The 12195-nt window shown below is 36.5% G+C and overlaps 5 protein-coding genes across 5 annotated transcripts; 2 read left to right on the plus strand and 3 right to left on the minus strand. All coding sequences in view use genetic code 12, as the record gives it.

The window, feature by feature from the left end:
• Positions 1-570: 570 nt before the first annotated feature.
• On the minus strand, positions 571-1935 carry ARP9 (Arp9p; the record flags this gene model as incomplete). Its single annotated transcript, XM_002548294.1, has 1 exon — positions 571-1935. One exon carries the CDS (start codon positions 1933-1935, stop codon positions 571-573), a length of 1365 nt encoding a protein of 454 aa, XP_002548340.1.
• Positions 1936-2242: 307 nt separating this feature from the next.
• On the minus strand, positions 2243-3958 carry CTRG_02638 (uncharacterized protein; the record flags this gene model as incomplete). Its single annotated transcript, XM_002548295.1, has 1 exon — positions 2243-3958. One exon carries the CDS (start codon positions 3956-3958, stop codon positions 2243-2245), a length of 1716 nt encoding a protein of 571 aa, XP_002548341.1.
• A 2064-nt stretch (positions 3959-6022) lies between these two features.
• Positions 6023-6739, minus strand: CSE4 (centromeric DNA-binding histone H3-like protein; the record flags this gene model as incomplete). Its single annotated transcript, XM_002548296.1, has 1 exon — positions 6023-6739. The coding sequence occupies one exon, from the start codon at positions 6737-6739 to the stop codon at positions 6023-6025; it is 717 nt and encodes a 238-aa protein (XP_002548342.1).
• A 1630-nt stretch (positions 6740-8369) lies between these two features.
• CTRG_02640 (uncharacterized protein) lies at positions 8370-10916 on the plus strand (the record flags this gene model as incomplete). The annotated part of the gene is made up of 1 exon (XM_002548297.1): positions 8370-10916. One exon carries the CDS (start codon positions 8370-8372, stop codon positions 10914-10916), a length of 2547 nt encoding a protein of 848 aa, XP_002548343.1.
• A 438-nt stretch (positions 10917-11354) lies between these two features.
• On the plus strand, positions 11355-11834 carry CTRG_02641 (uncharacterized protein; the record flags this gene model as incomplete). The annotated part of the gene is made up of 1 exon (XM_002548298.1): positions 11355-11834. The coding sequence occupies one exon, from the start codon at positions 11355-11357 to the stop codon at positions 11832-11834; it is 480 nt and encodes a 159-aa protein (XP_002548344.1).
• Between the last annotated feature and the right edge of the window lie 361 nt (positions 11835-12195).

Consider the following 12195-nt stretch of genomic DNA (forward strand, 5'->3'; position numbering starts at 1 on the left):
GTGCACCGCTGTTTCATGCGACAGGAGTCGTCATTCCAGTCCCCTCCAGCAGTACAGGGAATGCGGTGGCGACAATGGAATGGGCGGGGAATCGTTTTGTGTGTGTGTGTGAACCAAAGATAAGATAACAATAGATAAAATAAAATACAGGAACGTACCAATTCTGTTTCATCTCCACAATTTTTTTGGTACATGGTACACGATTATTTGTGGTTGTCAATTTTTCTTTTCTTTTCTTTTCTTTGTGGCTTTTAACATTGAAGTTTGTCTTCATGTGAAATATTGGTACTTGATAGTGTAGAAATCAAATAGATTTTGTTGGTGAAATCAAGGATGAGGAGGGGGTTAGATAAATTAAAATTGTGGTTATTGTTGATGTGATGTAGAAAAGTTCTAATTTTGGTAGAATTTTGTAATAAATATAAACCAAAAATTACACATCATAGTAAATTTTGAATACGTCTTACATGAAATAAACGTGTTCATTACGAGAGACCACAGCTGTTGCAACTTTTTTATTTTTGACTAAAAATTATATGATACATATATATATAGGTTTAACTACACATCTTAAATACTAGCATCCCAGATACTTTGTGGACCTCTTTCTTCATACATGTCACTACCAACGAATAATTCTTTACCATGGTGGTGACTGCTACCTGAGAAAATCTGTTTGCTGTAAATTTGACCACCCAAGAAATAAACATCTTGCCATGATCCTCCAAATTCTTTTGGCTTTTTCCATTCAGGGAAATAATCAGCAAACTTAGCCAACTTGATTGAATTCGGTACCTGAGAAGTGTTGCTTTGTTGATTATCACCATCACCTATTTCGTCTGCTTGTTGATACTTCATAATGGCAGCATTCACACCCGATTGGTCTTCAGGTTTTTGATCATCTGAGCTTGGTTCAGTAACCAAATAGTCTTGAGTCAATTTGAGCAAGACTGCTTCTTTCAATCCAGGAATCTTAAACACGGAACCAACCAAAATAATATTATCATAGCAGTCTTGTCTTCTATCTATATCTGGGATCTGTAAAAGTGCCGAATAAATACTTTTAGCAATCAATTTAACCAATGAAGCAGTTCCAGAGAAACGTTCTTTACCAACCCAAACTTTTTCCTTTGTTTGTGAATCAATGAAAAAGTTCCTTTCCAAGTCTCTATTGGCCTTTGTGGAATCAACTTCTTGTTTCTCCACATCACCGATATTTTGGCCATTTTCATCAGTTACAATTTTTGCAACATCAAATTCTTGAATCTCATCAAGACCACTTTGTTCGTTCTGGTCAATTAAAACTTCATATATCCCGGATTCCTTCAAATCTTCCAATTGTGACTCACTCAAATTTGGAAACAATTTCTTTAATTCTCTGTTAATGGTAATTCCACCTTCGTTATTGACTATTTTACCCGCAAATTTAATAGCTTGATATCCAACAACCGGGACAACTTGAATATTTTCATGATCAACATAAACAACTGTTGAGCTAGTCAACTGTCCAGCTCCAAAGGTGGCAGCTAGACTCAAGTCGACAATATTAAATGCTGTTATCTCTAAACTTTCAATGACATACTTCGTAATATATTCGAGACTGTTTCTTGACCAAGTCAAACTTGGAATAATCAACAACATAGGAATTTGATTAATTGTGACGGTTGGATGGTCGTTGATGATACTTTGCAAAATGATCTTTAACAAATGGTTAAATGCATCCAAATTGACTATTTTGTTTTGAACTATTGGATATATTTCAGTGGTTTGATCATTTGACGTGGATTGAAATTCATTGGTGGTTGTGTTACGGTAAACAACCGATGGGATTTTGAATTGCGGTGGCGATAACGAATCAGACAACCCAAATGAAAAAACAGTAAATCTAGAACTTGGGTATATTATCAAGAAATTATCTTCTTTATATAACGGCATCTCAAACGGGTCTTCAACAAACGTGTAGTTTATGCGTTAATATTGGTGTTTGTTGATGTTTTTTTCTCACTCTCTTCAGTTTTTTTTTTTCCATTCCTTTGGTTTTCTGTTTATGAGGAATTTGATAGTTTTTTTTTTGTTCATCTTTACACGAACAATTGCTTAAAATAAAATCAATCTTCACATACATGGAATAAGTATGGTTACACTATAAAATACTCACAGTGTATACATGTATATATATCTGTATAAAGGAATGAAAAACTACCTATATAAAATAATTTATGGTCCCTATTGTCTTCTTTTATTAGTACTCCTTATCACCATTAACATTAGAAACGAATTTGCTGTAGTTGGATCTGGTGCCTAATACACTATGCTTACTCATTGTGCTATGATTTCTCCTAAGGTTGTCTACATGACCAGTTTTGTAATGATGAGCTGGAGCCTCTGAAGGAATTGCTAATTCATCAGCATCTTCATCATCATTATACCCATCAACCAATCTGACCTCATTAATAAATGGTAATTCTTCTGCTTGTGGAGGTAAATTTGGTAGTTGTTTAACTTTGAATAGCTGTGGCGGAGCACCAATTTGTGTAGGAGTTTGGTGCTGTTGTTGATGATGATGGTGGTGGTTCAGAGGAGTGATATAGGTTGTTTCACTTTTAGCAGACGTTGGAGACGAAGAACCCGACTTTTTCTTTCTTGAATTCAGTCTGGAAGGTTCTGTACTTGCTCTTATCAACTCTGGTTTTGTTTTCAAATGGTAACGAGGTTCATTATTTGACAATGGAATTGAATTGTTGACAGGGATAACATCAAAAACCTTGTGGTCACGTTTTTCACATCGATAAGGTTTGACTTTAACTGTGGATGGTGTCCTTTTTGGTTGTGGAGGTTTTGGACCATCTAATGGTCGATACTCTTCTGGCAGTGGAAGATTTTGATGCTTCTGTGGATATTGTGGCTCAGTCACTTCCTTCTCATGAATATCCACCGGTGTATACTCTTGATGTTCGACAACCTGCTCTGGTTCTTGGGTATATTCAGGTAGGTAAACTTCTTCTTCTACCGCATGGTAGAGTTCTTCATCTCCATCTTCTTCCTTTTCTTTCTCTCCGTGTTCAGATAATGGAGTTTCTTCTTTTATAGTAACAGTCTCTTTAATGACTTTTGATTTCGGGTACAAGGACATATACTTCTTGAGATCATCTGTTTTAATTAATCCCAAATACAAACATGAACAAATACCAAGGAGAGTCACAATTCCCACTGCAATTCCAATAACTGTTAAACCTAAAATTCCATATACAAGTTCTTGTTTATATCTCAGTCCAATACAAGTTGAAATCACCCCCACAAGAAACCCGGGGACATGACTCAATAATCTCGACTGTAGTGTAGGTTTATGACGGACCATTTCTTCTTCTTCTATTTCTATTGTGTGTTCTTCTTCTCCCTCTTCTTCTTCTTCTTCCGTAGTTATGGGAACTTCTTTTATTGTTTTAACGGCAATCTCAACTGGGGAAGGCACTAGGGTTGGTGAAGGTGGTGATGATATTGGCTGTGCTGATGCTGATGGTGAAGGTTCAGTTTTTGTGACCACCACTATACGCTGGGGCTGGATAGGTGAGTTGGAAGTGGTCGGTACAGGGGACGTTGCTTTGAGTTTTAGGTTCTTGGAGGAAGTGTTTATTGTTGTGGGTTTTATTTTTTTTCCTCTCGTGGTGGTGGTAGTATTCGCAGTGGTAGCAACAGCGGGGGTTGTGATTTTGTTAAAATTTTCTTCGGGTGTGGCTACTTGTGTTGCATTGGCTTGGTCGTCCACATCAATAAGGGAATATGAACAATCGATTAGTTCATTGAGGTAGTTATCTACCTGAGCCTTCTTGTCGATGACTTCATTAGTTTTTAGAGACGATGTATCGTCGTTTATTTTTTTTAATCGAAAGACTCCATCAGGATCCTGTTTATAAACCAATTTTTTCTTCTTGGTAGTTTTGGTCGTGGTAGTGGCCATAACGAATCAAAGTTAAAAAAGAAATTGAAACTAAAAGACCCAAACCTGATCAAAAATAGAACAGATGAAAGAGAATAAAAAATAAATTTGTTTAAGTAACAGATTTTACTGCAGTTTATAAATCAAGGAATTTCACAGGTGTATTTATATTTAGGGTTGACGAAACAAACTAAGTGGAATACAGGAAGTGCATGGTTTTTTTTTTTTTTCTTTCTCGTTTTACATACTTCAATAATGCAAAGTAACAATTACAAGATACAAACTTTTATTTATGTATTTTGCGTCTCATGAGTTAATTTAAACAGGTTATAACAATAAAGGTAAAATTATGCTTATTCTGTTCCTGTATCTGTTGCATACTCAACTTTCTCATGCACGATATATTATTTACATTCCATTTAGAATAATAGGGTTATTATTTTAGGACTCAGACATTAATCCAACCAATCATACTTTCCAGGTGATCTTGCAATCTTTGTACTAGATACGCAATGTAATTGATCACCGGTTTGGAAATATGTCCCATCTTCCTAACAATCAAGAAGTGTACATAAGCCAATGTAAGAAACAAGTTATTTTCACAATGTATTCTACTGAATGTTTTGATGGTACGGGTACAGAAGGACACAAGAGGGTAAGAAAATACACCAAAATCAACGATCGTATGTACCTGGTTACACAAACTTCTGTGGATGTACACTTTGTACCTTTTTTTTATTATCCCTATTGATCTAGTTGATTTAGCCAGCAATTTTTTCTCTTATCTCTGAACCCTCTAATTACTATTTGTTTCCCCTTATATGGGAACATGCAGATTTATAATAATATTATTATAGGTTATATTCTTCATTTACCTATCCCCACAAATTATTGTAGTTGACATGGAATGATATAATGAGCATGGAATTAAACCCAGCACAGACTGAATAAGACCATTGAAACCGCAAATAGGGGGAAGGAGGGTTCTAAAGGTACGTATAGGAGATAAGGCTAATGAAGAGGGGTCACGGGCGGAGGGGGGGGGGACAAAATTTCTCTTTTTTTTTCCCTCTTATAACCATAGAAGAAAGCAAACGAGGTATAATATTAGGGCGGGATCGTGCACAATCCAGGCGAGGGATTTCAACTCAAAAAAAAATAATATTAATGGGAAAGTGTGAGCATAGTACTGTGGGGGCAGTGAGCAGAAATTCATTCACAACAAAAAGCGAACGAGAATGAAACTAGGCTTTCTAATATTAACTACCGTACGTACAGCTTGTTTATTTGGTTGTAAAGACTACTTCCCCACCTTTAAAGAATTAGAAAATATCGCCAGTGGCAAAATTAAAAATAAAAATCACACGTTACAACCAAAAACCCATTCATTGGCCATTGGGATACAACATGACGTTTCTAAGCAAAAGATCCTTGAATCCTTTAACTTACAAAATAATGTAGTATAGGGATCATCCATTGTATGATATATCACTATCAATGTCATGATATAATTATTTGCAAACGAGTACCAATAGAGAATTCTAGGAATCCCGCTTATCGGACTTTTTAATGCTATTCGTCAAAAATTACACGTGATTATGGGGTTTCTGGTGAAGAATGATCTGCATGTAATTAATGAACTTGGACTAAATGACTTACAATTTTGTACTACAGACATACACACACACACACACACACACAAGTGATCATTAAGCTAACATTCTTGATTATTACACTTTGGTTTTATCTTTGCTTGTAAGTTTGATTTATTGCCGCTTTTACTCTTTACTTTTTTTTTAAGATTATACTTTTCAACAAGTATACTAGAAAGTATAAAGAGATGTATCTCTTCACAACGTAGCTGTGCTATACAGACAAAACTTTAATTGCTTTGACACTCCTTTCATATTTTTTGTTTTAATGTTTCTCAAGTAATAATCCTCTTGACAACGAGTGTCTGACTTGATTACACATTCTGTCTTTGCCTCTGTCATTCGATTGATTAAAGTTAAATAGGTCTTTTTTATTTAACTGCACGAGAATATTTCTCTTACATTCTATATGGTACACTACTTCTATACAAATCTATAGAATCCAGGACTGGCCCCTAATTCTTCTTGCCAACTGTATGTCTTTTTGCATTATGGTGACCCTCTTAGCATGGATTGCACACAAGTTCGTATCTTCCAATAAATGAACTAAAAACGATTCCAGTGCCTCCTGCAACGCCAAAATTGCATTACTTTGCCATCTCAACCCATAGTCAGGTCCCACAAATTCAAGACTAATTTCCCTTACCAATCGTGCAAATGGTAACTTTCGAAGTAACAAACTCGTTGATCGTTGGTACTCCCTGATCTCTTTTAGTACTTTAGCTCCAGGACGGTACCTCTTCTTTACCCGCGGAGCTGTCCTCACACTCATGCTTGTAGCAGCTTCTCGTCTTCTTTGTTGTTGCTGTTGTGACGCAGATACTGACGTGGATCGAACTGTTTCAACTACATCACCTGGCTGATTTCGAAAGATGCCCACTTGTGATATCCTACTCATATTTCTGGATGATGATGATGTTGGTCCTGCGGTTGATGATGATGACGATGCAATTGGGGATGTTTCTCGCTCTCTTCGTAACTGTTGCTCTTGTTCCCTTAACAAATCTCTATCTCTCTCTAGTAGCTGTTCTCTCTGACGCAATTCTCTTTGTCTTCTTAACTCTTCTCGTTGTTGTCTTATGGCGGCTGCACTACTTCCTTGACCGGTTTGTCGTCCACTTGTTGACAGTTGTTCTGACGGTTTGGCCATTGTACCTTACTTTGGTTATAATTTCCAATAATATAATGGGTTGAATTATCTCGTTCTTGATCCAATGGTCTGCGATGGGTTATGGTTGAAAAAGATCACTGGAGTGATGAGAATATTAGAATGGAACCTTTTGTGACTTAGAAATTTTCTTTTTTTTTTTTTAATTTTTGACTTCCATTGATTTCTCGCGACTTTTGATTTTTTCCTCTTTGGTACATTTTTTTTAGCATTGATTTAGCCAGCCATCTTCTCATACAAAAAAAAAGGGGAATCCCCTTGAATCAACACACCTTCTATGGATTGTATAACTCCTATACCAAACAATCATACAATTCCGACTCAACAGTTTTATCTTCGAGTGCTGATTAAGTAGTTAAACTGGTACGGATATTTACGATACTTGTCTATTTGTTAACCACAAAATTGCCAGACCACATTAACAACACATCCTCTTCAGCCTTGTTTAGGATTAATTATCAGAACCTAACCATTCAGTACCAACTTGTCATTACCACTGTACTTTTTTTTTAGAAAATCCACCAAGGTTCTGTAAATACGGGTTTTTTCATCCAGTAGTTAACAAATTCCAAATCGCTTGATGACGTCGTTGGTCGTGTGAAATCAATCAAAAAAGCTGCATTGGGTAAAAATAGATACGCCACATACGCTTACCATATCAGGCAAGTGTGTTACCCAAAACAAAGCAGCAGATGTGATTTAAATCTACGACAAGGTAATTGACCAATAAGAGTTGTGAACGGTGTGTTTTGTCAAGTGGCAGAACCAATGTCCATTGATCTTTTGCCGAATTTTTTTGTTCTCGAGAGTAAGATTTATTAAGGTTGCTATCACTAGATTGTCTTGGTATGCATCTTGAAGTTTGTTTTATTTTGATTTAAACTTCTTCTAGTCCACCATGGTACAACAACGACCATCAGTAATTACGATTCCAAGTGAATTATTTTGAATGTTCAGCCTTATTAGAAAACGCGGTGGCGGCGGGTACTGGTGTGGAATTCGTCTCTTCTCTTCTCTTGTCTAATCTCTCCAAAAATTTTTTTTTCGTTGTTTGTTTATTTTACTAAGTTTATAGTAATTAATGAAAATGGACGACGAAAGAGATCCGCACTTTCCCTCCATTATAATTTAGCAATTAAAATTGATTCTTTGTATCTAATTATTTTTCGCTCCTCCTTTTTGGGGAGCGCCTGTTCTTTTTACAATAACAATTTTTGCTAATATTCCATGCTTTCTTTCTCTTTGTTGTGTTGAAGATTTAGTCTTTCTATTTTCTCTTTGGTTTGCTTTTTTTTTTGAATTTTTTTTTTTTTTTTCAAACCAAATTTGGTTTTTGTTCGTCGATTGTTTTTGAGCCATTTCATCCACGCCCACCACCATTACTGCAATATTTGCTGTTCTCTCACCACAAATTTCAGGTTTTTCTTTTGTTCATTTCTTTTTTTTTTTCTTGTTCCCTATTTTTCCATCATCAATTTAATTATTGCATTCTTTTTTTTTTTCCCTTTTAATTTACTTTCCCCTTTTCTTTTTCTTTCTTTCTTTCATTTTTTTTTTTGAAAAAGCTTTGTCTTATCATCATCATTTCACGTCAATCCAATTGAACTCGGAAATGTCATATTCAGCATATAAACCAGCTGGTAAACCGTTATCAGCAGAAGCTTTGTATCATCAAAGATTGAAACAAGGGGTATTCCAATCTCCAAGTGGAACAATTGTCGGTGTCAATTCTAATGCCTCAGATACTGCTGCCTTATTGGCCGCCTCCTCTGATTTGACTGTTCAACCTTCTTATGTCAGATCTGTTGCCCCAGAAGCCCATAATGCTGCATTGGCCGCAAAGCAACAAGATATCCAAATATGGCAAAGGGGCCAAGAAGATCCAGATGCCAGTGCCGCAGCTACCAATGCCAAAAGATCCAGCACCATGAATTCAGCCACTCCAGCACCTGTTAAAGTTGGTATTCCTTCAATGAATTCTACTACCGTTTACAAGGCAGCCAATGCCAGATCTACATCCACCATGACCTCGAGAATTAACCCAGAAAAGGACATTAGAAGAACTGGTATACAATCAAAACAACAAGCAACTTCTTTGAACATCGACAAGATTAATAGATTGGCCAATAAAAATTCTACCAAGTCCTTGAGCTCCCGTTTCAACCCTGAGTTGGACTACAGATCTGGTATCAAAAAGCAACAACCAACAGAATTTTTGGATCAATCCGAAGAAGACTTGGCCGCCTCGGGAGCAAGTGCTTCATTGAAACACGGGGCCGGTTTATCTGATCAATTTTCCTCCCAAAGAAGAGCCAAAACTTTCAACGCTGCCGATGTTGTTAATGCCTCTTTATTAAAAGCTGCTAATGAAAAGGCCAATGTTAGATTGAATTCAATCAAATCCAGCAATCCAGCTACCTTGAAAGCCCAAGCCCAATTATACGCCAACGCCTTAGCCTTGGCTCAACAAAGATCAGACGAAAGAGTGAAGAACTATCAAACTGGTATGGTCAACTTGGGTGGAGGTTTGACCATTAGTCAAGCAGAATTGGACAACTTGGCCTCAACCTATGTCCAACCAATCTTGAGTGACATCGAGGGAAAAGCTGAAGCCAAGAGACAAGTTGACCTTGAAAAACAACAAAGACAATTGGAATTGAAGCAAAAGCATGAAGATGCTAAAAGACAAGAAAAAGAAGCTAAAGCTCAACAAGAAAGAGATCTCGAAATCGCTAAACTAGATAGACAAGCTAAACATGGTAAACGTAAGGAAGCTGAAGATACTAAGTATGTTGAGTACCAAGCTAGCAGAAACAAAGAGGTTGAAGACAAGAACCAAGAATTCAAGGACGTCGAAGCTAAACATGCCGAAGAAAAGGAAGCCTTATTGAAGGAAAAGAAGGAGAACCAGGAGAGAATTGACCAAGAAGAAGCTGACAAAATCGCCGAAAGAAAGAAGGAATTGGATGACTTACAAGCAGAAAAGGATGAAGAATTGAAACCAACATTGGATGAGTTGGCCGAAGAATCCGCCAAATTAAAGGAAGTCACCAATGCAAGAGATGAATTGGCCAACGAAGTTAAAGCATCTGAAAATTTACAAAAAGAATACGAAGAGAAATTGGCTGAATTGGAGAGCAAGTTGGAAGAAACCAAGAACGACATTGAGAAATACACTGCTGATTTAGAAACTGCCACCAACAAGCATGAAAGTACCGACAAGGAATTGAGTGAGTTGCAAGAATTGCACGATAAGGAAAAGTCTGAAGCTGAAAAGGAACATGAAGAGTTAGATGCTAAATTAGAGCAGTTAGAGAAGGAAAAAGAAGGACACATCGAAGACAAAGCAACAAAGAAGAAGGAGATTTTAGCTGCCCTCGATGAAAAGGTTAAAGATGAACACAAGATCAATTCGGAATTACCTGAACATTTGAGATTTGATGTTGATGAAGGTAAAATCAGAGACACTAGTTCCTTATTTTCTGCTGAAGAACCAGAAATCAAGAAAGTATCCTTGATACCTGAAGGTGAAGCTGAAGACAAAGGTAAGAAAGCTCCTGCTTCTCAGAAAGTTGTAAGCTTGGTTGATGCTGTTGATACTGGTGCTGCCACCGAAGCTGCCGCTAAACCAGCTGCTGCTACAACAGAATCTGCTGCCAAACCAGCCGCTGCCGCCGCCGCCGCTGAAGCCACTAGCAAGAGTACCACTGCTACTCCTGTCAAAAAAGCTGCTGCTACTGCTGCTCCTGTTACACCAAAACCTGAAGCTAAGAAGAAAGCTTCCTTCTCCAGAAGATTAAGTTCTATTTTCAAGTACACAGGAGTTGATGAGAATAAGAATAAACCAGCTGCCAAACCAGCTGCTAAACCAGCAACTACTGCTACACCAGTCAAGAAGGAAACTACTGAAAAAAAGGCTACTGCTGAACCAGCTGAATCCAAGCCAACTGAAACCAAAGAATCAGAACCAAATCCAACTGAAACCAGTAAAGAAACCGAGGAACCAAAAAAAGAAGTTGAACCAAAACAAGTTCAACCAGCTGCTAAGGATGCCGAGAAAGAAGCCAAGGAAGACGTTTCAGAATATGGTGACTTTGAAGATGACATCTCCTTAAGCAAGAAAGAAAACAAAGGAGGTGTATTCACTGAAGAGATTTAAAGAGATTGTATTTAATTGTTTTGTTTTTGTTTACCTTATCTAACAGGTTGCCCCACCAAAAAAGTACTTAACACCCATCAAATGCAATTTTTTTTTGTTCTTTTGTATTTTTCTATTTTTTTTTTTTATTTTCAATTCAATTCGTATTAACTTTTTGATTGACACTTTATCGTTATTATCATTTGAATAGTACCTTTTTTTATTATTATCTTTATTCATATGTTTATTTTTTTTTGTTTATTTAACTTTTTATGTCTTAATATATTCTCATACAAATATTCATGTAAAAAGAAGAAGAAGACGTGATGGTATATCTCTGGAGCGGAAGAGAAAGAAAATGAGGGAGGGAGAAGAAGACGAAAAAAAAAAGGGAAGACGAAGGAATAAGTACCTATTTTTGACAACCCACATTTGATTCAGCCCAACACCTGATTTGCCATGTCTACTTTTTTACAATCATTTAAGATTTCTCAAGCCAGTGATGAATATAAACAACGTCGAAAGACTCAAATGTTAAAATTTTTCACCGCATCTGCTATAACTATCCTAACTTCAAGATTCGCCTATCGTTCAACAATTGCCAGACAGTATGTTCCAACATTATTCCAAGGTAATCATTCTCCACCATTAAGTTATAATTTCACCACTGATGCAGCAGTTGCTGTTGCCACTGGGACAATTTTATGTGGAAGTGTGTCAAGTATGCTTGTTTTGGGTGGTTTTTGGATTTTGGATGTTCTGAATTTAGGTGAGTTTGGTTGGAGAATGAAAGAAAAACTTGGTGGATTGGAAAAGGAGAAACACTTAGGAGAAATGGAAATGGATGAAGAAAGTAGGTACATTCAAGATAGTTTAAATGATTTGTTAGATGGTAAATATGATTTCGAAGAAGAAGGAGGAAATAATTCAGTAGCTTAAACTTCTAAAGGTGGTGATCCAATCACTCACCCTCCCTGTAAATAGATAAAGAAAGAGTAATGTATAAATATTCAGAATGTAAGACTAATACTAATCACATTAGTTTGTACTCAAATTCCAGCCATATGCAATCACTAATAGTGCTTGTAATTGGTGGTCGAACAGATACTATGGCATAGCTATGGAGAGCTATCATTTATATGTAATATTTACAATGCATTCTAGATGATAAATATACACCACGAGTATGTTAACGTCCATTCTATCTGTCCCCTTTGGAATTGATATTGCAAAATGAAAAACGAGTGAAAACAAACCAGAAAAAAAAATAATAAAGGTTCATCCAATTTCAGAACAACAC

This window comes from Candida tropicalis, assembly GCF_000006335.3.
Source record: "Candida tropicalis MYA-3404 genomic scaffold supercont3.3, whole genome shotgun sequence".
NCBI classification, from domain to species: Eukaryota; Fungi; Ascomycota; class Pichiomycetes; order Serinales; family Debaryomycetaceae; genus Candida; species Candida tropicalis.